At 39.0% G+C, this 23,483-nt stretch overlaps 1 protein-coding gene across 1 annotated transcript; it reads left to right on the top strand.

Annotated features, from left to right (window-relative positions):
• Window positions 1-17,199: 17,199 nt before the first annotated feature.
• LOC135468211 (immunoglobulin superfamily member 10-like) lies at window positions 17,200-19,132 on the top strand. Its single transcript, XM_064746335.1, has one exon. The coding sequence runs from the start codon at window positions 17,351-17,353 to the stop codon at window positions 18,833-18,835; it is 1,485 nt and encodes a 494-aa protein (XP_064602405.1). The 5' UTR covers window positions 17,200-17,350; the 3' UTR covers window positions 18,836-19,132.
• Window positions 19,133-23,483: the final 4,351 nt, after the last annotated feature.

Genomic DNA, 23,483 nt, shown 5'->3' with positions numbered 1-23,483 from the left:
GTGATCTGTTATACTTACCGTGGTATTAAGTTCGAGTCTGTAAGCTGACCATCCTGTGCTTGTCACTAGCGTTGCATCACCTGGATCCCCTCGTAGCCGTAGCACTTCACAGATGTTCATCTGATCAACATGCGCCACCCGCCTTTGGTAATTAATTGCATTGCATTCGTCTGTCATTGAGCATAGTGTTGCACATTTTATAAAATTTTTCACTTGCAAAGTCATTATTTTTTCTTCCGTGAAAACAAAATCTTTGGAAACTTGAAAATATTCAGCATCTCTGCTGAATGGTTGGTTTTGGGAACTTAATGACGACCCAGCCAACACTGCGATAACTCCCTGTACAAGTCGTGGTACAGATAACAACACCGGTAACATAGCATCCGTTCAAAGTTACACGAATCCTGGATCATACAATGTGACCAACTACAGGCCTTCGCTTCTACCTTTAGGCTTTCTCATGTAGCTGCCTTATAATGGGTTTTTCCTGCGGAACAGACCTGTACATTAGATCAGGCAATATCGACATCACGTCTGTGGGTTTGGGGAAGTAACATTTTGCTGAGAAACCTTTTTGCACTAATGAATCTCTCGATTGATTAACGTCTTGTTATATTTTCTGTTCTGCTGAACATGGTGATCACATGTCTGCATTGCTCACGTGAGTGTCACGCCAGTGGTTTATGCGCAGAACAATGGCTACTTCCAAGTTCACGCCCATTTCGGCTTTAGTTATTTATTTCAAGTATCTGACCAAAATAAAATATTCTTGTCTTCTCTTCCAATTTCTATGGTGGCTGGTAGCGGTCATCTAGCCCGTGACAATCGTGTACCCGCGGAAAACGCGAAAGGAGTGGAGGCACGGGTGTTTCATTAAAATCGTGCATCCTGCGACCTTCGTACACCCGTCAAGCACGCGAAACGCACGAAGGGTGCGGATCCGGGTTGTACATGTCGTCGGCATTTTCTGCTGGGTCACGAAGCGCGGTGAAAATGGACGCTATCAGGCACCATAAATTCCGTTGAAGCCGTACGCGCCTAAAAGAACGCACTTTATGGAGGTGTACAAATAAAATAATACCGTTATTGTGGTCAAATGCCAAGAGAATATGTTATCTAGAATGGTTTTCCCTCATATATTATTAGTGATTTTGCAGTAGTGTCAGGGTAGAGTTGCTGCTCTTGTTAACTTATTGGCGTTGTTAGAATTTCTAGTCACGAAATTTGCAAAACAGCAGTAAACGATTTCTAACATAATGTTAAACCGGCTTCAACAGTTAAGGTACCTAATTACTACCTTCAGTTTTCTTCATTTGACGTTGTACGTCATTTTCAAAGTAAAGTGATTAACAGCATATCAAGCCGGATATAACAGTGGTGCAAATCACGTTGCCTTGGTAACAGAACCAGGAAGGAAACACGTCAACTCATTGGTCAGTTAGTTAATGATAATCCAGGTATCAGTCCTCAATAACTGAACCTGCGTGGATGGTGGTGGTGGTGGACGATTGTGGGTGCTGTTTATAGAAATGATAATAATCTAACGTCTGACATAATCAGTATCTCTTCAGTATGAGCCAGCTCACACTGTCCACTCACTAGATTAATCATCAACACAACTGTCACATATGCGACTGTTATATGACCGAAAGTCTAATACTACAGGTTAAATATCAGTTTGTTGGCATTTTTGCTGATCTAAAAACCATCCAGCTTAAAACCAATGACTTTTCCACACAAGATTAAATTGTTTTATGCACAAATCGCACAGATTAGCCTTGTAATTATACAGAGTAGCGCAACCTTTCCATACTCACGACGAGTGGAGTCACCGTATAGACGTAAAACCTAATTCATTAGGGGCATTATCTAGAATCAGAGGATGTAAAACCCCATTTGTCTGGAATAAAAATGATCAATATTCATACACCACTGAAACACGAACCTTGTTCAAAAGATCGTAGTCAGCCACGTACACTGTTTGTAGAGCTATAGCGGGATGAAATAAACCACCTAAAACATGTTAAACCCTGAGTCATTGATGTTGTAATCCTCCATCCTTCTTTGTTAACAGCCATATGCCCTTAACTGTCTCGACAAATGCTGATTTGAAAGACAATACAGACAATTTATTTTATCATTAATTATGGATTATTTGTTCTCTGCACGCAGATCTGTATATACAACCAACCAAAAATGTGTTACACTGTATCTGGAATAACAGATTATCCTATCCTTTTCAACAAATAAAGGTGCAGTGCAAACTTTTAAGGATCCCTTGCAACTAAATGGGAAATCGTCACACTTCGGTGCAGCAGTTAGGTTGAATTTCCATCAGGCAGAAAAATAGGTAAAACTTATTTGAATACCAAGTACAATTACTGAAGAACATGTGTGGGAGAAATTGGAATGATGTGATTAATACTTTCGTTCTATCAAAAGGCCAAAGTAAGGTCAAAAGCAGATATTGCTATTTTAACTCGCTTTCCTGAAGGAATTCCCTTCATAATAAAAATATGATTACGTAAACCAAAATTATTTCCACATACTTGGTGTCTAGTTCGAGAGTAGTAAGTTATAACTAAGTAAAGTGTTGGTTAACGCAATCATATTTTTGAAAATCGAAAAAAATTAAATAATTTGGAACAGGGGGCGCCTGTTTATCAGTTTAGCATCGTAAGAAATGTGTATTAAAGACATATATCCACGGTAAAATTCGTAAGGCAAAACTTTTCAGATACCAACGTTAGATATTATCGTATGCATTCAACGGCATACAATTGGATGGTGGTTAGCAACGAATATTTTTTCATCGACTATTTCCTCAGCTACACCTATTACATAACAACTCCAACCGTACAAAGGGGAAACATTTGCGTCATTTCGTAGACCATCTGTCAGTGTGGGCAATTTGGCAATCGACCTGAGCGACAGGGACGATTTCCCATATTGTTGCAACGGCCCTTTTTATCCCGAGGGGACTAAGTCATAATTATATATTACAGCAAAGTTCCCGCTAAGTATATATGTTGTATTAATATTAGTTCAGAGAGGTGGTTATTTTCGTGCTGATTTCTATGTGTGTATGGAAGGCGGTTATTTTCATCTCGTCACGCCCTCGTGCCGAGGGCGTAGATGTCCTCATCTGACTTCCTCCCTATGCACTCGTAAGCTTTAATATTTTTACAAAGCAGTCTCTTACAGAATTGTTGTAGTTTGTGTTTTTGAATTTCGAGCTAAAAATTTTTTATAGAGTTCTTTTTGTATTATGTTGATTCTGGGATCTGTGTTTGTTGGAGTATCGTTTATCTTGAGGTTGTTTGCTGAGATGTTGGCTGCTGTGATGTTGGTTGCTGTGATGTTGGTTGCTGTGATGTTGGTTGTAATAATGACGGTTGTTGGCCATTTTTTCGTGATGACAATAGATATTTTGTTGTATATTGTGAATATGTTTATTGTGATCTACTTTGTTGTCACGCAGCTAATTCAGATGTTTTGTTGTGATATCGATTGTTGCGATAGCCATTGTTTTGATATCAATTGCTGAGCATAATGCGTAATGTTGTGATGTCGATAGTTGTACATGATGTGTATTCTTGTGATGTCTATAGTTGTACATGATGAGTGTTATTTTGATATCGATTTTTTGTGCATGATGCGTGCTATTGTGAAGACGATTATAACAAAGGTTGCTCATTTTAATGTTTTAGACGGTCACTCATTTAGCATGTCTTTTGATTTATGTAATTTTGTGTAACTTGCATGGTATTATAGGATAATGAACAGTGTTGTCTTTCACTGAAACTATTTGCAAATCAATTCTTGGTATTAACAAATTATTATATGAACATTTAGTGCTGGCAGGAAGTTTCAGAATTAAGCCTCACTGTTATTTCTCTGATCCTCACTCTATAAAGGCTAGTCAAGGTTACTCAAGGGCATGGACTATGCCAATTTTTATGCAGTAAACTTAACACTACTCAAAACATATGTTTCCCCAAATTCTCGCGTTGCGCAATTCCATTCTATGACGTACAGCATTGATATGACAAAAATTTGACGAATCATTTTCAACTGTTGTAGCTGTAAGCAGAATAACATTTTGTCACTATATAGGCCTATAGCGTTAAACCTATACACGAGTGGATGGTTTTTCAGTTCCATTTCAGTTAAAACATTTTAACTAGGTACAAAATAACAGTACCACGAATTATAATGTGCCACGTGTAGGGCAGAATTATCGAGCAATCTTCAATTCAGAGGAGAATTCCATGATCTGCGCATGTGTAACCTTATCGGGGAGCTGGGAGAGGAGTCATGCAGAGCCGGAAAGACAGATGGATCAGTTGCTTACGATTTAACAAAGATTGTATATTAGGGTAAAGTATAGAATTAAGTAGACAGGATGCCACGATAACGACCGGGGAAAACTGAACAAAAGTGTCGGCTTGCCGAGTTATTCTCAATAATTAGGAAATTAGTAACCTTCAATACTTAGTAACTGGCGACAGAGTGTTGACAGGATTCACATTTGAGATGTCTACATCTATTGGCATATCGGCTCGTGTGATACTTGCTGTTGTACGGCTGTTGGAGCCTACGAACAACTGAATAAATAATTATTGTATTCAATAATAATTCACTTTATTATTATGGATGCATCAGTCATAAAATGTCAGGCTATTGACTGTTAAAAGTAATATCGGCATTAGGTTAATTAGAAAACTTGCATAACTAGAAACTATACAGTAAACGCACGATTTGTGCGACTGTGTCTTGGCGTTCTGCATAAAGGACGTCCAGGATCTATACAACCATATAATAGGAGTGGAAATGAAAAGCATTCAATGAAAAAGGGCCTAATTTTCTGGCAGCCTATCGTCTGTGCTAATAACTGGGGATTAGCAGTCTAGCTATAAAAAAAAAGCGGATCAGTTTTTTACGATGAAGTATAGCCCTTATCCGCCTGGATGCGCCAATTTCTGGTCAGTAAGCTGTATTTGACGTTAAGTATAATGCTGTAAGAGTCATGTTAGACAACAGTAGTCCAACCTGTTTTTCAGTAGTTTGGAATATTTCAGTAAGGCAATTTTTTAATGTAATGTCGTGGGAAGCAGTGGATATTATATATTGAAGCAGTGCTTCAGAACCGAATAATAATACATAAACAGATATTACTTTCCATAGAGGACCATTACGATATTGGCTTGAAGAAAAACATTCTTCTAATGAAAGTGATGAGACAGTATATCAAGTGAACAAACGCTTTTCATACGTATATAATACGTCTCGAGCAAAAGTGGTATGGTGACTGGCATCTCTGGACGAAGTATATAGCATACTTTGTTTATCGACGCCACTGGCAAATCCGTTAAAAAGTCAAGTGTTATGTGCCAAAAAAAAAAAAACAACAACAAAAAAACCGCCTATTTATTGCATCCCATTCCACCGTCTTTTTTTTACGTCTTAAGAAGAAAGTTGACAAGCTTTTTATGTACTTTTTATGACCACACATATTGTAACACGCCTTTTATATTACAAAGTAGCCTTAAAGACCGGCGCACTCGGGAACTGTGTGCTCAGCAAAAATTCACTCGTGGCATTGCCTTAAGGACCTAACTCTCGTCTGCGTTGAACTATTCTGTAAGTTTATACCCTTTATGGAGCTGCGCCAAATATTTAACGCGTTTAATTCAATTCAATTCAATTCAATATTTAATCACAAACACATACAGTAAACATAGTCATAGACAGTATAAATTGTTGGCGGGAATAAGGCTCAGGTGAGCCTGATATATCCCTATACAAATACAAAGACTAAAGCCATGATAATACCATATACAGGAGAATAAAGTACATAATGATAAACTAATATGTATATGTTTAACCCGAGGCGACCTGAGGGAGAATAACCGTGGGAATAATACCTATCCTAAGTAAGACTTTAGACGAGATTTTAGTGACGAAGAGGATTCTCTTGTTTGGAGTAATAGAGGCAACTTATTCCATTCACGTGGTCCAATTATTTTAAGTGAATAATAAGAACATGTGGACCAAAATATAGGCTTATATAAGTTTAGTTGCTGACCACGTGTACTGTATTGGTGAACTTTTGATTGCTTCAGAAAATAAGCGGAGAAACTTTTAGGTATGTGCCAATCTATGGGAAAGTGTTATCGTAGTGTTCTTTTCTGAAGATTTACCAAAGGATGGATATGAGATGAAAAAGTACTTCCCAAAGGATATTGCCATTAGTAAAGTATAGATAAATCAAGGAATAGTACAAAATAAAACGACTCTTTTTAGTGATAGAGAATTTAATGTAGTTGATGATACCAGTATTTCTGGAAATTTTCCCACAAATGTACTGAATATGGCTTTTCTAATTTAACTTGTGGTTAAAGATTATACCGAGAAATTTAAAATTAAACACGCGTTCTATAGCAATATTCGAAATTAATAATGAGGATAAGGAATGTGTAATCCGACTAGATTGGGGCTTAATAAGCATACATTTAGTTTTACTCACATTTGTTTGATAAAAGTTTGATAATTTTATCCATTCATGCACGATGCTTTGCCGTGTGCGGCGATCGAAAGCGACGCTCTGCAAGGTGGCGATCCACAGCGACGTGATAATAACAGACGACCGATCAAAGCGGACATCTGTGTGTTATGAGTATAGAAATGCAAACATTGCCAGTTTGACCAAGCTTGCTGGCGACTTCTTCCTGTGCCCAAGTCCCCTTATCCCGATCTTTGAAATCTGAGGAGCGAATATCATATAAACACCGATAGTCTGGCCATATTTCAACCAACTTATCTTCTAATATAGCGTTCAAGTCCGGCTCACGTTGGCTTCCTCTCTGGTCGTAAGTGGGAAGGTCTTCAGTAGCCTGCAGATGGTCGTGGGTTTCCCCCGGGCTTGCTCGGTTTCCTCCCACCATAATGCTGGCCGCTGTCGTATAAGTGAAATATTCTTAAGTAGGCCGTAAAACACCAATCAAATCAAATAAATAAATCTAATATAGCGTCTGGTATCATGTCGCTGTGGACCGCCACTTTCCACATCATGTGGCCGGAAACGCATGCGCATTGGCGACTATTTGAAAGGAGACAGCTTTCGATCGCCGCCCTTGGCAAGTGACCGAGCATGAATGAAGAATTATCAAACGCGTTAGATATTTGGCGCAGTCCCACAAAAGGCAAAAACTTATAGCAAAGTTAATCTCAGACAAGAGTTACGTCCTTAAGGCAAGTGCTACGAAAGAATTTTTGCTAAGCACACAGCTCTCGAGTGCGCCGTGCTTGAGGGATGTTATTCGGCGGAGACCTATTTATATGGCTCGATTATGGTCGTTGGTCAGTAGACAGGCTGTCACATAGGATATTCATGTAACACGACATACGTGTAATAGTATAATTTTTAAGATGGAGCTAAATTTGTACCTGCCAAACAATATTCGAAAGGAAAGCTGACTCCAGATGTACATGAACGGTAAGAAATTCTGCAAGTAAGATGACACCATAACTTACCACGTTACCACAATTTAAAAGCGCTAACGTTTTCACAGCTAATGTCAGTTGTGCAATATGTCAAAAAAAAAATCAGACGCGATTCTAGGAAAACAAGGATAAATTCGCAATAACTTCGACATCCTGCAAAAAGTCGATGTATTGCATGCTGTAGGGCTCATAGCTAAGTAAAACAAATGACCCATTCTACAAGTTAAATTTTGGTTAGAAATATTCATTGATTCGGACCTAATTTTATACTTTATTTACTTTCGTAGTTCATTAGTGGTTTGTGTTAAACGTCGTTTTGGGAATTGGCCTTGCTTATTGGTTGACTGCTTGTATACGAATGTCTCTTTCTCGACGCATAGATTAATTTCGATGTTTGTTTGTAGTCAAGACGTAAAGCAAGGCCCAAAATTTTGTCTGAAAAGATTTTATCCATAACAAAGAAAATAACTGTCTATTTCTAAATAGACCAGTACATTTCTCAGCTGCAGACGATGCAGTTCGCGTACTGTTTTGTTTCGCAGGTATTGATGTTCTCAGTGTAGGTCATGGTCAGATCAGCACGAATTGATTTACTAAATAGTTGGACACCATTCTAAACCTTTATCTGAACATAGAATCTGCTTGAGAGCAATTCCTTCAAGTGACCGGAGAATATGGGCAAGCACTTCAAGTGAAACATTGTCAATTGATGAACACGTGTAAACGATGTTTTGTCTGTCGTTCTGAGTATGGAAGATTTGTGAATAATTGATCAGGATCAAATAAGAAAGGCTTTCATATACCTTAGTGCAGATAGAGGAAATGATACAATGTGCCTGTCTCGTTGTGCATCAGGTAGTGAGGCAGTTTTAGAAGAACAGGCTGAAATGATCATCGTGGAACCTCTGTGACAGTGGTACAATATAATGTATTTGAATGTGGATGTCTAATTCCGCTTAACCTGCGGCTAAGGAATGTATAAATATTGCACAGTGGTAATTTTACCGACGCGGTTTATGAACAATATAAAATATAAGCGCAATTAAGAGCATAATTAAGATACTTTCATACTCTTTCTTGCTTCATAGCTTTATATTTTGTATGACACACATATGGAACTTTCAATGCCTCAAAAAGATATGTATACATGCTTGATATATGGCATATCGGTTATTATACACATGTATGTCTTTCTGACATGATTGGAATACTCTGACTGTTTCTACTTCCAGGTAAATGTGTTCTGTGACAATCTAATTTTTTGATTTGGATATTGTTTTACCGGTTGACGCTCTGAACAATATGATTTGGATACTTCGTTTACTAGTCTTATTCACTGGTTAAATTTTAGTAGCCGATATAGCGAGAGTAATATAGGACAATGACACGATGAAACAAGAAAAATAGGTAGGTCTGGCTAAGATTTCCATAAACTTGACCATTAGTAGATTTTGCAATCAACCAAAATTTGTAACATAACCTGTAAAACGCTCACCTCCAAAATTGTACGCCTATTTTTATATTTTCGTTACCTGAATAGTTTTGCCAGCCATGCTCAACAAAATTTCATTTTGGATGGATCAATAACAACTGAAGTGATATTTATCTTGTTATTCACACGGACTATTCCCCTTTGATGATTTAATTTTATTCCTTATAGTGTACTATTTAAATTTGCAAAATTCATTTATTTATCTTGATTTAAGAATATTATGCAGTTTTAGAATAAGCACTTATGTATACTAATGTTGAGACAAGCGGAATTGGGATTCTATTCGCTTTTGCTTGAAACTGAAATTCGAATTAACTCACTCTTCTAAACTCAAAATGCTGTGTTGACATAGCATAAATCCTAGGCACTGCTTGTCTGAGCAACGAAGCTATTGGAAGCAATCTACTCTATATTGAAGACCGTCAGTGATTTCTGTTACCGGCTTATATTTGTGTAATCAGCCAAATCCACAATCAATTAAAACAATGATCGCGATGTAGGTTCAGAAATGTCAGCTGAGTACGTATATTGATTGTGGTGTGATTGGTGCGAAAAGTTCAGTAGAGCTCTGGTCTCTGTGTCAGATCACATGAGATCTGTTTGGTCAACTCCAGTGTAAACACACCGTCATAGAATATGCTGCCAGCATATAGCCCTGTCTCTGTGTATTGTTTCATTAGATCCATTAGAAAGGACTCCGAGAAAGGACTTAACATGTATCGTTGAGAAACCTCAATATTTGGACCTTTATTTGGTCATCATCAAGATTATTTACAAGGCAACGGCTGTTTGTTGAGAGATTATATACACGTATAGTTTTCCTAACAGTGAATATTTTTAAAAAAATGAGGCAAACCAGTTCTATCACACAATAGCAGTAACAATAACAATATCAGTAACAATGGTACGGTAGCAATACCTTGAACAATATTTACGACCAGTGGAACACTAACAAATCTTTGGAAGCTTTTATCCCATGATTTAATTCGGGTTTATGAACATGTGTTGCCCATGCTTCCTCCAACAACAACTGAGGCCATCTTCTGGCACGATCAATCACTCATGTGTTGTTAAGTACAATGTTTTTGATCCACTCTCTCTGTGCATAAACGGGCTTCAACATGTCATGTCATCGACAAATATAAATACACTTGGTACGTTGTTTCAAGTGGTTATTGACCTCGCTGTTCTGCCCAGCGGCCTGCTCACACAATCTCTTTACCAACATATATATATATATATATATATATATATATATATATATATATATATATATATATATATATATATATATACATATATATATATATATATATATATATTGCAGACGACAAAACTGTGATATTTTAACCTGGTTTGGTCCTTACATGATACAACAGAGGCTGTCTTAATTCGTGTAACATGCTGGTATGTTAGTTGATGATAATTATATCATGTACCTTAGTTGCGCTTTTATTGTAGCTGTTCACATATATCCAACAAGGCGACATCGTTCCACACGATAAATATACAGCCCCTATAAAACCACGTTTTAAGCAAAATCATGGACACTCCGTCCATATTTACTTATAAAAGATCCGTAATGCAACCTGTGAGAATTGTAAAAATATTTTTCCAATAGTGTAACTTGTGACGTTCAATGAAATCTTCACCTAGCATACACGGTCTAATAAATGTTGCAAAGCGAAATGTGTACACGCCATAGCTGGAACCGTTCGGTATATTACCATCTAAGTAAGCATAACTTATAATGTCAAAAACTGAAACTATCGATCTTGTCATAAAGCAGGCGCCACAGAAAACCGTTGTGATCCTTTAAGCAAGAAGAAGTCCAGATATAAGAGAAATCATACTAAATGGTGAGGAATTCTTAGAAATGAGGAATTCTTAGAAATCTCTTAGCTACCAAAATAGAGTGTGCAGTTATCATAATGTAAAACTAGGCGATACAACAGTCATTCGTATATATACCAGCTGACAACCACAGTGGATGTTTTTGGGTAAATAATCACAAGATTAATCTAAAACAAACGTTAACACGGACCGCAAAAGAAATAAGAAGGTATATAAAGTAAGAAATTAAAATGGATAAATTTGAATGACCGGCCCCGCCTTCCGAATCATCTCTAGCCAATCAGGAAGCGCGCTAAATTACCTCAAAGCTAACATCTCCGACAGTCAGTGCTGGTTACAGCATAGGAAGTCACCGAACAAATCAGAGAAAATCGCTCATGGAAACCTTGAGTTTAGTTAGTGCAAACTTGTAACTTCAATTTAGCATTAGTTTATCTGTTCTAGATTGAATGAACGAATGATTATGCTTTAAAGCCTAATATACTAGTCTGAAGTTACAAGTTGTACTTCTATGCTGGACTATAAGGTCAATAATCGCAAGGCCAATTCCCAAATCGACTTTCAATACAAATCTTCAGAGAACTAAGAAATTATATGAATTACAAAATTAAGACGGAATCGTGCAGAAAAAAGAAGTCAACACATTCCAATGATGTTGGAAGGGCACATGGGTTGATCTAGACGAATGAATGAAATCAGTATCCAAATCATGTACCATACTAATATATAAGTTGCCGATAATAAAATATCATCTCAGTTGAGCTTTGATTTCATCTGTTCATATATCCGACGTGGTGATCTAAATCGAGACGGTGAATATACAGCCCCCACCCCACCCCCCCAGACCCGGGCTAAACAGTTAGGGACAATCATTAAGCAGTGTGCTGGAGATTCTGGAGGCTCTATCCATATTTAATTACAAAAGAATTATACTCATCGTAAAATTTTAAGATACTTTAGTGAAGGTTTTTGATGGAGTAACCTTGATACACTACTTTTTGCAGTAATAGCTTGTGACGTTGATTGAAATCGTCACGTAACACACAGAATCTAACAAATGCTGCAAAGCGAGTTATGTACACGCCATGTGCTGCATGGAGCCTTCGGTATAATACTGTCCAAGTAAGGATAATTTACAATGTCAAAATTGAAACTGTCTCCCTTGTCTTACAGTCAGCGAGAGAGGTTACCGTCTTGGTCTTGGTACATCTTAGTACAGGCTGGAGAGTCTGTGGTTTACATTAAATCCAGCCAAGGTCGTCTTTATAATTATTACATCTGTTCCTAGAATATTTCACAACGGCGGCCAACATTATGGTGGGATGAAACCGGGCAAAGCCTAGGGGAAACCCACGACAATCCGAAGGTTCCTGGCACACCTTCACGCTCTGTGTTTTATCGCAGTGTTGGAATGTAGGCGAAATTAGGGAAAAATGTTATCTGGTAGTTCTTTCAACCTAACCGTATCAGCTACAGAGGTACATTTGGTTTCGAATCTCCCATGAATTTTAGCATGTGTGCTTGGCTAACTAGCCAGTGGGTGAGGTTAACTCTCCAGGGTCGATCGGTTAAATAAAGAGAAGCAGTTTTCAGTGTCACCGGATAGACAATAGGCCCCAAAACGTGAATCAGTATCCAAATCGTGTGCAATGCCAGTTAACATCTTGGCCTTAATCATAGATATATCTGTATCTCAGTTGCGCTTTCAGTTCTGCTTTCATGTCAAAAATCATGGCAATATATCCAGCATGACGACTTTATTAAACACGATGCCTAATCTGCCCTCTACTCCTGGGTTATGCTGAATAATACGCAATGATAAAGCAGATCACCACAGATTCTGGACAATACGTCCAAATTTGGTCACGGGGAAATTTTAGTCACTGCAAAATATAAGAATCTTAGAGTTAAGACGTATGATGGAATATCCTTGACACATTGGCTTTTGTAGTAAAAATTTAATGACATATTGAAATATATAAGGCGAGAAATGCATATAACAAAGGATAATTAACAACGTCGAAAATGAAATTATCCCAATAATATTGTACTTGTGAAGGGACAGAAAGACAGTGAAGGTGGGTATATTTCCCTCCGACAGCCTATTTACCCTGACCGAGGTAAACTGACAAGAGGCCGTGTTTCACCAGTTACGTGTGACCATTTACCAGCTATCTCACCGCCGTCGCTGCTCTGGTCTTACTTTTCATGTTGTTTGTTTTTAATTATATTGGGAACTGGAATATGGGTTTACCAACGTGTAAGCAAATGAAAACTAACTGATGTACATAAGTGTACATCCCGTCCCGATGTTGTAAATGATACTATCGCCGAACAGGTGAAAAGTGATCGAAAGGAAACGCACAGGTCTATCAACCAAACCCAAATTGCAGACAATTTCAACGTAACGAATCAGACAAAGACATATCATACAAGAGGCGGCATGCTCTGTCAGTACTTTTGCCACGTACATGGCAACTTGTTGTCGCTTTGCGTTCTGCTTAAATCCAAGTAGTATTATATTGTTTCGCCCAATAATATGCCTACGTCACAAGAACAGGTTGCTTTTTTAGTGGTTTATTTTTACCGTTCAGTAAAATAGAGGATTTTCCTCGAATATGACAGTTTTCAAAGTTGCAAAACCTAACTTATTTTCTAAGTAAAAATATCCCCACCAACCATTTACAATGGGAAACACGCAAGGCTTTAGTTGTTCTGTTTGTGTAATGGAGCTTCATCCCAATACTCAGTTCAGTCTAACAGCTAGTTCAATGCCCGTTGTAAATGATTCATATTTGCAACAAGTGGTCAATGGCTGAACCACTATTTCGTGAAGTATTCATTCCGCAGCTAAAGAAATGCCAATTTTGTGTATATGTGTCTCAAGGCAGTTATCTGAAAATAGTTTCCAGGGGGACAACTCTGCTGAGCTTGTTGCTGGAACTGGTTACTGCCCTTGTAGATATGGTTATTGTTTTAAGCTGTTCTATAAAAACATGATCCGGTCTCAGGCTGAGATTTGGTTATGTTTATTTTAGGTACATGTATACTTTTGATGGTATTACTCTGTTCCTGAGTTGATCAGAAATATGATGGTAGTGTCAATCAAAATAGTTTTTTTAATTTAGGTGGATGGGGTTCTAAAAAAAATTTGGATCGCACCATAAAAGCTTGCATTTTATTACCCATTCATACCTTTACAAAACGACTTTTACACGTTGACAAATTGTTCTTTTGTACTTTTAAAAGAGTTTTCGGGAATAAACAAATTGTCTACTTTTTGTCTTGTTAATTAACCTGCCCAAATATAAAGGGAAACTGTCTTATCCGCAGCTTAATTAATGGTGACACGTGTTAATTAAAATTGAAATTAAAAAAAAATGAGAAGATAACAAACACGTCATATGCAATTGTATGTTTCTCTGTAAATTTTCCGTTTTTCAAACTTGTAATGACCGTGCCAAAAATCACTAAAACTACCGAGACCGTTCATTAAAGAAAGTTGCTCTGACTTTGATCTGCCCGCGGGTACGGCTTGAGTAAACTTCTCAAGAGGAATAAATTAATGAATTTTAAACTTTTTTCGTGAGCTTCCCATTGTGTACCCTGTATTTGTGAGGAAACGATCAAAACTACCTGTGTTGTTCTCACGTTTGCTATTGTGATCAGTTCTTTGCATAGCAATGCGTTGTGGAGTACAACACGTGCGATTTTATGTTGAACACATTTCGGAACTTAAGCCTGACAACTGAAATCCTCCCTGCCTGCCTTGCCAATTAGAGTCCCGTACCCACAGTGACACGTGGAGTTGTCAGGGGCTTGTACTTCTCAAGTGTTTATTTACGAAAATAATGAGAAGAATCTGTAAACACAGTGTCAGTTTGGTCCTGCTCCTGGCGTCGCCATACGGTGTCTAGAGACTTTGATGCCGTAAATCGTAGCGCCTTTGGCAAAAATTTATAGACCGCTGACTAACAATAAGAGGCCGTCTCAAGTTGACAATCCTATGGATAGCCTCTTCCACACGGCAACGCTAAGAGCAACTCCCAAAGGAAATGTAAAATCAACTAATGAATGGAAAAGACTGCTGTCATGTTAAAGATGGAAACAGGTGTTGTATTTTTCAGTTCTGTCGTGAAGACATTCAATAATCTAGACATAAAGGCTTAATAATTAAGAGTTATAAAAAGGAACAGAATCAATGCGTTTAAGTGTCGATTTACTTACCAGTGCTTGTGAGCACAGTGCTGATATAATGAATATGGATACTTATAAAACCTACAAAGTGAAGGTGGTATACCTAACGTGAAAGTATATATAAGGTAGATGATTCGAATGAATGAATGAATGAATGAATAAATGAATGAATGCTTGGAAGTCACGTGACGACGACGCGTCATTAGGTGACCAGGGTTTGATTGTGGAGTCTCCCGACACCAAGGAGGACGCGCTAACCATCAGGATAGTTCGACGTTCCGTCTTTATTCTGGAGTAGAGTTAGAACAAAGAGGTAAAGACCTTGGTAACCGGCATAATGAGAGTGTTGGGAAGGGCTATACAAGCTGGGGTATAGCGGACGTAATAAATATGTGAAAAGGAAGGTATCTATAGGCTGGGGTAACCGACGTGCAGAGAGTGCGTGGAGAAGAAGTAAAGACCAGAGTAAACGACTTAATGTGAACGTGTGATGAAGCATTTGCCAGAGTAATTTTTAACCGACGAACAGACAGTGCGTGGAGACGAAGTAAAGACCAGAGTAAACGACTTAATGTGTAACTTGTGATGAAGAATTTGCCGGAGTAACATAAATGTGTGAACATAAAACGAGACACAAAGGAACATATAAGAAATAATATAAGAATTGCAAGTAAACAAGTAAATTTCAGTTTTCAACTAAATGGAAAGAAGATTTTTCGATTTTCTAGGCATGAAATTCAATTCAAAAGTCAATCTCGTAATCCCAAAATAATTTCTTAGTCTAATACGATCTTAGGTTTTTTAGTCGTCCTTCAATTGTTCACAAAGCATAATGTCAATGTAACAAACATGACTACGTATACATCCCTAATATAATTGCCCTGATTTAAGCGAAATTAGATACAATTATGACAGAGGTGGTCAGACATTTTGAACGCTGTGTACATATTTGCCAAAAAGAGTTTTACTCTGCTTGCAAAATTTTACAAACTCAGAGTGAAGATGTTTGATGGCTTATCCTTGACAGAATAGTTTTTTAATGAACAACTTGTGGCGTAAAGTGGAATTATCACAAAGAAACACTGTAACAAACATAAATGCTTATACACCCACCATATTGCTGGGATAATCGGGTTTAAATACGTGTATGTGCCTAACTATATGTGACGGCTACTTTGAGTGAAGGCGTTAGATGGGGGTATCCTTGACACACTAGTGTTTTAATTGAAGACTAATGAACTAGACTGAATCACAACATTTGACACAGGATCGTGATCTGTGATCAGAGGATCACAGAACTCGTAGTCCGTAGATAATTTCCAGATCGAAATCAAATGTAGGTATCTCAGTCGGGCTTAGATTTCAACTGTTCATAAAAGAAGCATGTTAATGTAATAAACATGGATCATTCACAACCTGTAGCCCAGGATACAAACCGACCACTGTTTACACGGTATACCCTTACACTCTAGGTCTAACATAGGACAGTGTTAATTGACTCGCTGCTTTTTCTGGTTTGCCGTTGATGCAAATCGCAAAATACTCACACGTAGCTTGTAGGCATACAATAGACTTGTCCGCAATGTAATCAATATTTTAACATTCCATCATGGATACACACAAAGAATCTGGATCAAAGACTACTACGGACTCTCGGAGGTATGTAGGGTCTTCTGAAAAAGGGCTCGTACATAATTTATTGATGTAATATTACGTGAAATAAATGACATTCATGTTTATATCGGTCTTAAATTTAAGTCAAGTCAACACATTTATGATACGTGGTTATATTTTCTTTTTTCGTGTTTCATTATATATATATTTTCGTTAATTTATACTTTTTATTTGTTTTTATTTTCTTTACTGAAGAAAATAAAGAAATTTAACTCATTAACCAAATAATATTTCTCAAATGGCAAGTCCTTCGATTTTAACTGAGTTCTGTATAAAATATGAATGTGACCGGCTTTGTGCATGAACTAGGTCAGACTGAATCGCATTTACGCGTGAGGTCATTCACGACAACGGTTCAGCAATCGGCTGGCGTCGTCAGCCAACCAGCGCCAAGCTTTGCCAGCATGGAGTTATTATGTATGACCAGCTGCCCGCCACTAGAGGGAGGTACCGTCACTAGCCAGCCTGCTCACTGCGGAAGGCACAGGGCCAGTAGATAAACATGGAGATGTAATGCTTGTGTTGGGTAATTTTCACGATGAATCTGACTGGGAAGTTGTGTTTTTCTGTCTGCTCTGTGCGTAAGGCAGAGCAGGGAAGTTATGACTGTCGGGGTACGGCTCAGCCATGTGTTACTTAGGCGGAGTGAGGGCCAGTGTTGTGGTGCTGCACGCCGTGCTAGCCCTGGTCTTCTGCCTGGGTCGTACGCTCGCCTGCCCCTCCGTCTGCTTCTGTAATCCCGTAACAAGCATCGCCTACTGCTCTAGGAAAAACCTACCTTTCATCCCCGAAGGAATACCCGCTTCAACGAGCCAGATCAATTTGAACAACAACAACTTTGAAAATCCAAAGCTCGAAAGAGCCAATTTTACTGCGTTTAAATTCCTGGTACATTTGTATCTAAGTGATTGTGGCATACAGGAAATTGAAGCGGACACCTTTGCGGATTTACGGAATCTGAAATGGCTGGACCTCACGAACAACAAGCTTGTCCGAATACAGGATTTCACATTTCGTGGCTTAAATCTGGACAATTTGTTTTTGAGTGACAATGACGGGCTGAGTTTCTCTCCTAATGCCTTCCAGGGTCTGCGGACGACAGGTCTGTATCTTCACAGCTCAAGAATAAGTAACTTTACCCTGGACATATTTAAACCTCTCAATGGAACTGTTCGGGCATTATGGCTGGACGAAAACAACTTTGAGAAATTTAGTATAGAATGGTTGTACGTGTTTCGCACATTGAGTCATTTACGACTCGGACATAATCCTTTTCATTGTAACTGTGAAATTACCTGGCTGAGGGATTTTTACCTAACCAATAGTTCAGTGTTTTCAAACGCCATTCCCCCGTCATGCGAAACACCGCCTAGACTCAAAGGAAAATTTTTTAATGAGATGAGCAGAGATGAATTCAGTTGCCAGCTTCCTGTGTTCAGCGAGGTAGACATAACGCTGGAATTAGACGATGGAGAGTTGCTGTGTGAGGCCAACGGAGATCCCACCCCCACCCTCGTGTGGATCAAACCCTCGGGGAAGAAAGTAACTTATGGACCATCACAAAATGAGAGTATTCATGTGACCACAGCTGTGTTGGGGATTACCCGAGGAGAGGGGACAGACAAGGAGAAGTACACCTGCATTGCTGAGAACCCTGCAGGAGATGTCAGGGTAAACGTGCTGGTCAGCTGGCCCTTGATCCCCCAACCCGAAGTGATCAGCGTTGATAAGCAAGAGGAAGGAGGAGGCAAACCTCCGTACGAAAAATGGGAGGGGTACGAGCCGAGCCAAATGGGGGACACGTCCGCCATCAACGCCACCCCAGCCAAGGAAGAGGAAGAGAAAAGTTTTACCGTGGTGCAGCTTGTCTGTGCTATCGTCGGCACATTCCTGTTAAGTCTACTTTTGTGCATCATTCTGTTTCATCTGTATTACAAACATCAGGCCGATGTCATATTCCGCGAGAGTAAAGAGAGAGAAAAGACCCCGGACAATGTGTATATTACGTCCGATTTGGACGGTGAACAGGCTATAAAGATGATCAACCATCATCATCACCATCACTACGCCACACCGGGTGAAACCTACGAACCTCAGGAAACCCCGAGCTGAACACCACCTCCCCTACCACCCTACACGCCCTTCACCCCGATGGGCGACACAGCTGACAAGCTGTGGGGATGTGCCGATATACCCAGGGCGGTATACCGCCTGACCCCTCACCATTGAGATAGTAGGGCCGTTGGAAGTATATATATATCCCAAAAAGAGCTCAGTATTCGATACAAACAGACATTTCCATGACATCATTTTCATTTCTGTTGTCCTCTCACCTCCCGGCTGTCGTGAAAAATATTGTCATATTAAAATACTCAATCCCCGCCCAACTTCACAGCCCATCGTGTGTGTGTGTGGGGGGGGGGGGGGGGGTCGTCCTGATGTAAACACGTGGGACGGGAAGGGGTGGTGATATACCCCTCACTCCCATCCACCCCAACTTTCATATACCGTATGGAGATTTTTTCTGTACTAACGTCATTGATGTGCTAATTGCGTGTGTGTTTTGATGTGCAATGTTTATAACGGTGACTAGGTAACGTGTCAGATCAGGAGTAGTTCGTCCTTCATCACCGGTGGAGTGTTGGAGTTCTTTTTTTTTCATTGACGAATGTGGAGGACGACATACTTGAAGGAGGTGTACATATGCTGTAGACGTTTAATGTCAAAATATGTTCTCTAAGAGACTTTATATACAGCGACTAAAATAATGTGTAATTATGTAAATTATGGATATATTTATTAGAGATTATGATCGGAGTTCTATATGTAATGTGTAACCCTTTTGTCGGAGATCTCGCGATGCTCCGGCCTGCACTGCTTGTTACCTAGACGACGTCAACGAGAAAGGTTCTGTCACGGCTATGTAATATACCGACGTGGCATTATTATACCTTGTACAAATACCGCTGTGTATCTGGGTATACATTACACCAGTTGGCGGTGTGCTCTATACACTCGTCATTCCTGCTCGGCCTTGTGTAAATGTGAGACAGTTTAGTGTTAACAGAAATCAATTTATAAGTACTCGTGAAAGACACACATTGTTAACTGGAGGAACTGGACATATGCTCGTAATATTTTACCTGTCGCCATTGATTACAGGTGTGACGTATTTTGCTTACTCATTCAGTCTTTTCACAGCAGTGGACTGGCTTCTCTCTTGTTACACACACACCCTCATGTCAAATTTCTCAGTGTTGGGAGGTCTTCATGCCGGCCAGACAGGCTATTCGTCATTTGGACCGTTACAAATCAAATTGGAGCTAATGTACTGTGCTAGCCGTGGGGCATTTTTTCGTGTCGATCTGTGTGTGAGTGTAAAATTTTATCTGTTCACAGACCGTAATAATTTAGGGCGGCCTTGCCTTGAAGTTCACTGTCGGACGAACTGTAAAAGCGAAAGGCGTAAAGATTTGACCAGACATACTGTCGACTTCTGACAGTGAGCCACTTCACAAAGGAAGTCAGTGCAAAGACAAGAGAGAAGCGGTCCTCAAATCAAAACTTAAGATTGGTATAACAGTTTGTGCTACATTTTATGTTGCAGAGTTTAAACTACGCTTTATTGATAGAAGAACCTATTGTCCAGATCTGATGACCAAGTATTCACTTTATTTTCTGAGTTTGATGGTAACATTAATTGTTTTCGCTATAGGAAACATTTTAATTGAATATACTAATTGTCCTCATTGGGGATAACCAACCCAGAGAAAAATAAAATCCAACATTCGCCATGGTTTTCGTATAAGTACTGTGTGATGCGTTTTGAAGGTGGTTCATGTTTTCTCGTTTAGTCACTTAAAAGCGCGAGTCTCAACCGCTGCCGTCAACCCGCCTTTCCCCTAGCACACAATAGGCAGCTGTAGAATCGATCGGCAAGCCGCGCGGTGGTTGTGGTACACAGCACGCCTTCATGGATTTACCAGTCACTCTGCCTGTCTGTCGGTCATGTATCCCTGCGCCCGGTATATGCACGGCCATTGTGTGTCATACCAACGTCCAGGCTGTTGTTACGGATCAGATCCCTCAGAAGAGCGGATTTAATGGTGACCGTACTTATACGCCGGCGGTATATGCCTACTTGTTCCCTGCACCCATCAGTTTATGCCAGGAAACTCGACGCTGTATGGATTATGGGAACGTGACCAATAGCATATTAAAAGTCATAACTGTGACCTTTTACAACTGTATAGCAGAGCCACTTCACATGCTATGGCCTGCACGGCTGACTTGGCCATTCCTACCTATGTTTTATGTGCTACATGCACTGACTAACACGTATACATTATGATTCTCTAAGATGACGAAAGTTGCTGAAATCTGCATATTTATTAAAGTTAACATTTATGTTTATATTGAAAGGAAAAAAACATCTGTTGTATTATAATTTGGTATAGAATTAGTGACATGTGTTGACTAGATCCCAGATATTGGAAAACCCCGATTTGTATTGCCTTTATGTGTGCAGAAATGTTCCTGTTTCAGGTACTATTTGTCGTCTATTCAGTTACCATCCGGCTGCTTCTATTGGAGAGATGGGATGTGAATCCAGTAATTGGGAATTAGTTTGGAGTAGGGCAGATTTGAGTGGTTGTGAGGAGTCCAGAGAGGCGGCACACAATGCAGCAGTTTGCATGTGCCCACTTCTAGTAGCTGGCTAAACAAACACTGTTTGTAGCGGTGCCCGGGGCCATACAGTCAGCGAGCACAGCCCTAATTGGTTCAGAAGAGAGGAATTCAGATTTAGGGTGTCTTCCTTGTTCGCTTAATGGTTCTAGATGGTAGATAGGAGAGCACAGACAGTACAGTTATGTGGTTAGGGGCATATATACCGAGAAGGATTCTCCTATAATTTACTGCATCAGTGTTTGTTTGTCTATGCCTTATGTGACAATGGACCATAACAACACTAATTAGGCCCGTGCACCAAAATAATTGCCTTTTTATTTTGTATATTTTTTCTATCTTCCTCGATGTTTTGTTTGTAATCACGACTTAATTTATCTACCTCGTATCTATTATGCAGCGATTTTTATCAGCCGTCCGCAGGTCGAGTTGTAATATATGGCTCAGCCACACGTATTTATTGCCCCGCTTTTTGGTGGAATTGTTGTAGCATATCCAAACGAGCACAAAATTAAAAACTGTCACACAGGAAATATGTTATATATTTTTGTCTACACTTATCATGACAAAAATTTTTTCGAACCTTTCTTCAAAGCTTCCGTCCATCGATTCCCTAACCTCTCTTTAACCCAGTATTCTGATAGCAATATTTCTTTGATGCATACAACAAAATAGCAGTGGGAAATCAAAAAATTTTGGCATAATTCCACAATGGTCTAAATAAATGTCACCATTCAGTTTATCCTTGAACATTTATGATGTGAAAAACAATGTACAGATTGTTAAAAATGTCCAAACTTGGGTCAAATCGACAGAGAACTTCGCAATGTTTATATCTGTAACAATTTATCACTCTATCCAAACTACGTGTATAAAGCCATGAAAATAATGGCCTTGCATAATTTGTTAGACGATGTACCACTTCAAAATGCTCAGAACTTGAACCTCATGATCAAGGTGGTCTGCATGCTTTTGAAGTTTTAGAAACAAAGTCTAGAATTGTTGAGTGTGTTAGTTACATGCAGTGATAAAACTGCACAGAAACCTGGATATATCTGATATTAATTTCTTTTTCATAATTAGATTTTACATTAAGGTTGTATGGCTGATATATTAGTAAATACAGGGACATGAGAATATTTTGTCGGAATCTTTATATCCCGCGTTCAAGTCACATCAGTGAGCTTCAACGAGGATGTCCAGCTCTCTAGGGTCGGGAGGTACAAACAGCTCGGTGTCCCTGGCAAGCCGATCCCGGTTGGTCAGCTAGCGGAAGGTTTGACCGTTTGGACCTCGGTCTGAGATACCCCCATCCCATCTGTCTAATTAAGTATTCTCCCCGGACAGTATTTATTGGGAAGGGTGATATTGGATCGATATTGGGAAGGACATTTTCCATCGCCATGTCACTTTTGCAACCCGGATATAATTTAATAGATAACAAAGCTCCCATTCTTCCTGACCAAACCTATGATAATGCAAAAGTTATTTATTATATACGTGGCAATTATTAAATTACTTTCCTTTATACTAATTTTCTTCCGGGAAATGTGAAATGTAAGGCAAATCTAAAGGCCCAACGTACTGACCCATACGTGCACATGTGCATAGTATCGGTAAAAACAACTGAGTTCATAAAATATCGGTATTAAAGTGATGGAAATAAACGTGATATATTATCTGGTAATGGGTGAGTAGTAAAGGACAAGTAATAATAATACGTTTATATATCCTTTCCCATTATTAGACTCCTCAGTAGTTTCGGACATACCAATTTTCTATTCCACTGTGTGGTTGCCAGTATGTATAACACTTATTTGTGTACATGCAACTGTCAACGTCCTGTGATAAGTATTCTATGTGATAAACACGTGATGAGTATGTGAACTACAGAGGCAACCTATATGAGCAGTTAGTATGATATAATTAGCTTGGTAAGTGATGGTATTTAACCATGAAAAATAGATGCATTTAAAGATCTAAACAGTCCTCTGTTTTGACCTCTTCCTCTTTCAATTGTATTGCGGCAAACTTTTACTATCTCTGTATTTTATGTAAATCATAAAGCGTTTGG

This window comes from Liolophura sinensis, chromosome 6 (genome assembly GCF_032854445.1).
Source record: "Liolophura sinensis isolate JHLJ2023 chromosome 6, CUHK_Ljap_v2, whole genome shotgun sequence".
Taxonomy (NCBI): Eukaryota; Metazoa; Mollusca; class Polyplacophora; order Chitonida; family Chitonidae; genus Liolophura; species Liolophura sinensis.
The sequence above is the reverse complement of the archived record's forward strand: the minus strand, read 5'-3'. Positions and strand labels throughout refer to the sequence as shown.

What these genes read in the sequence shown, in the direction of transcription:
- LOC135468211 (XM_064746335.1), top strand. Translation starts at nt 17,351, where the DNA reads ATGTGTTACTTAGGCGGAGTGAGGGCCAGTGTTGTGGTGCTGCACGCC.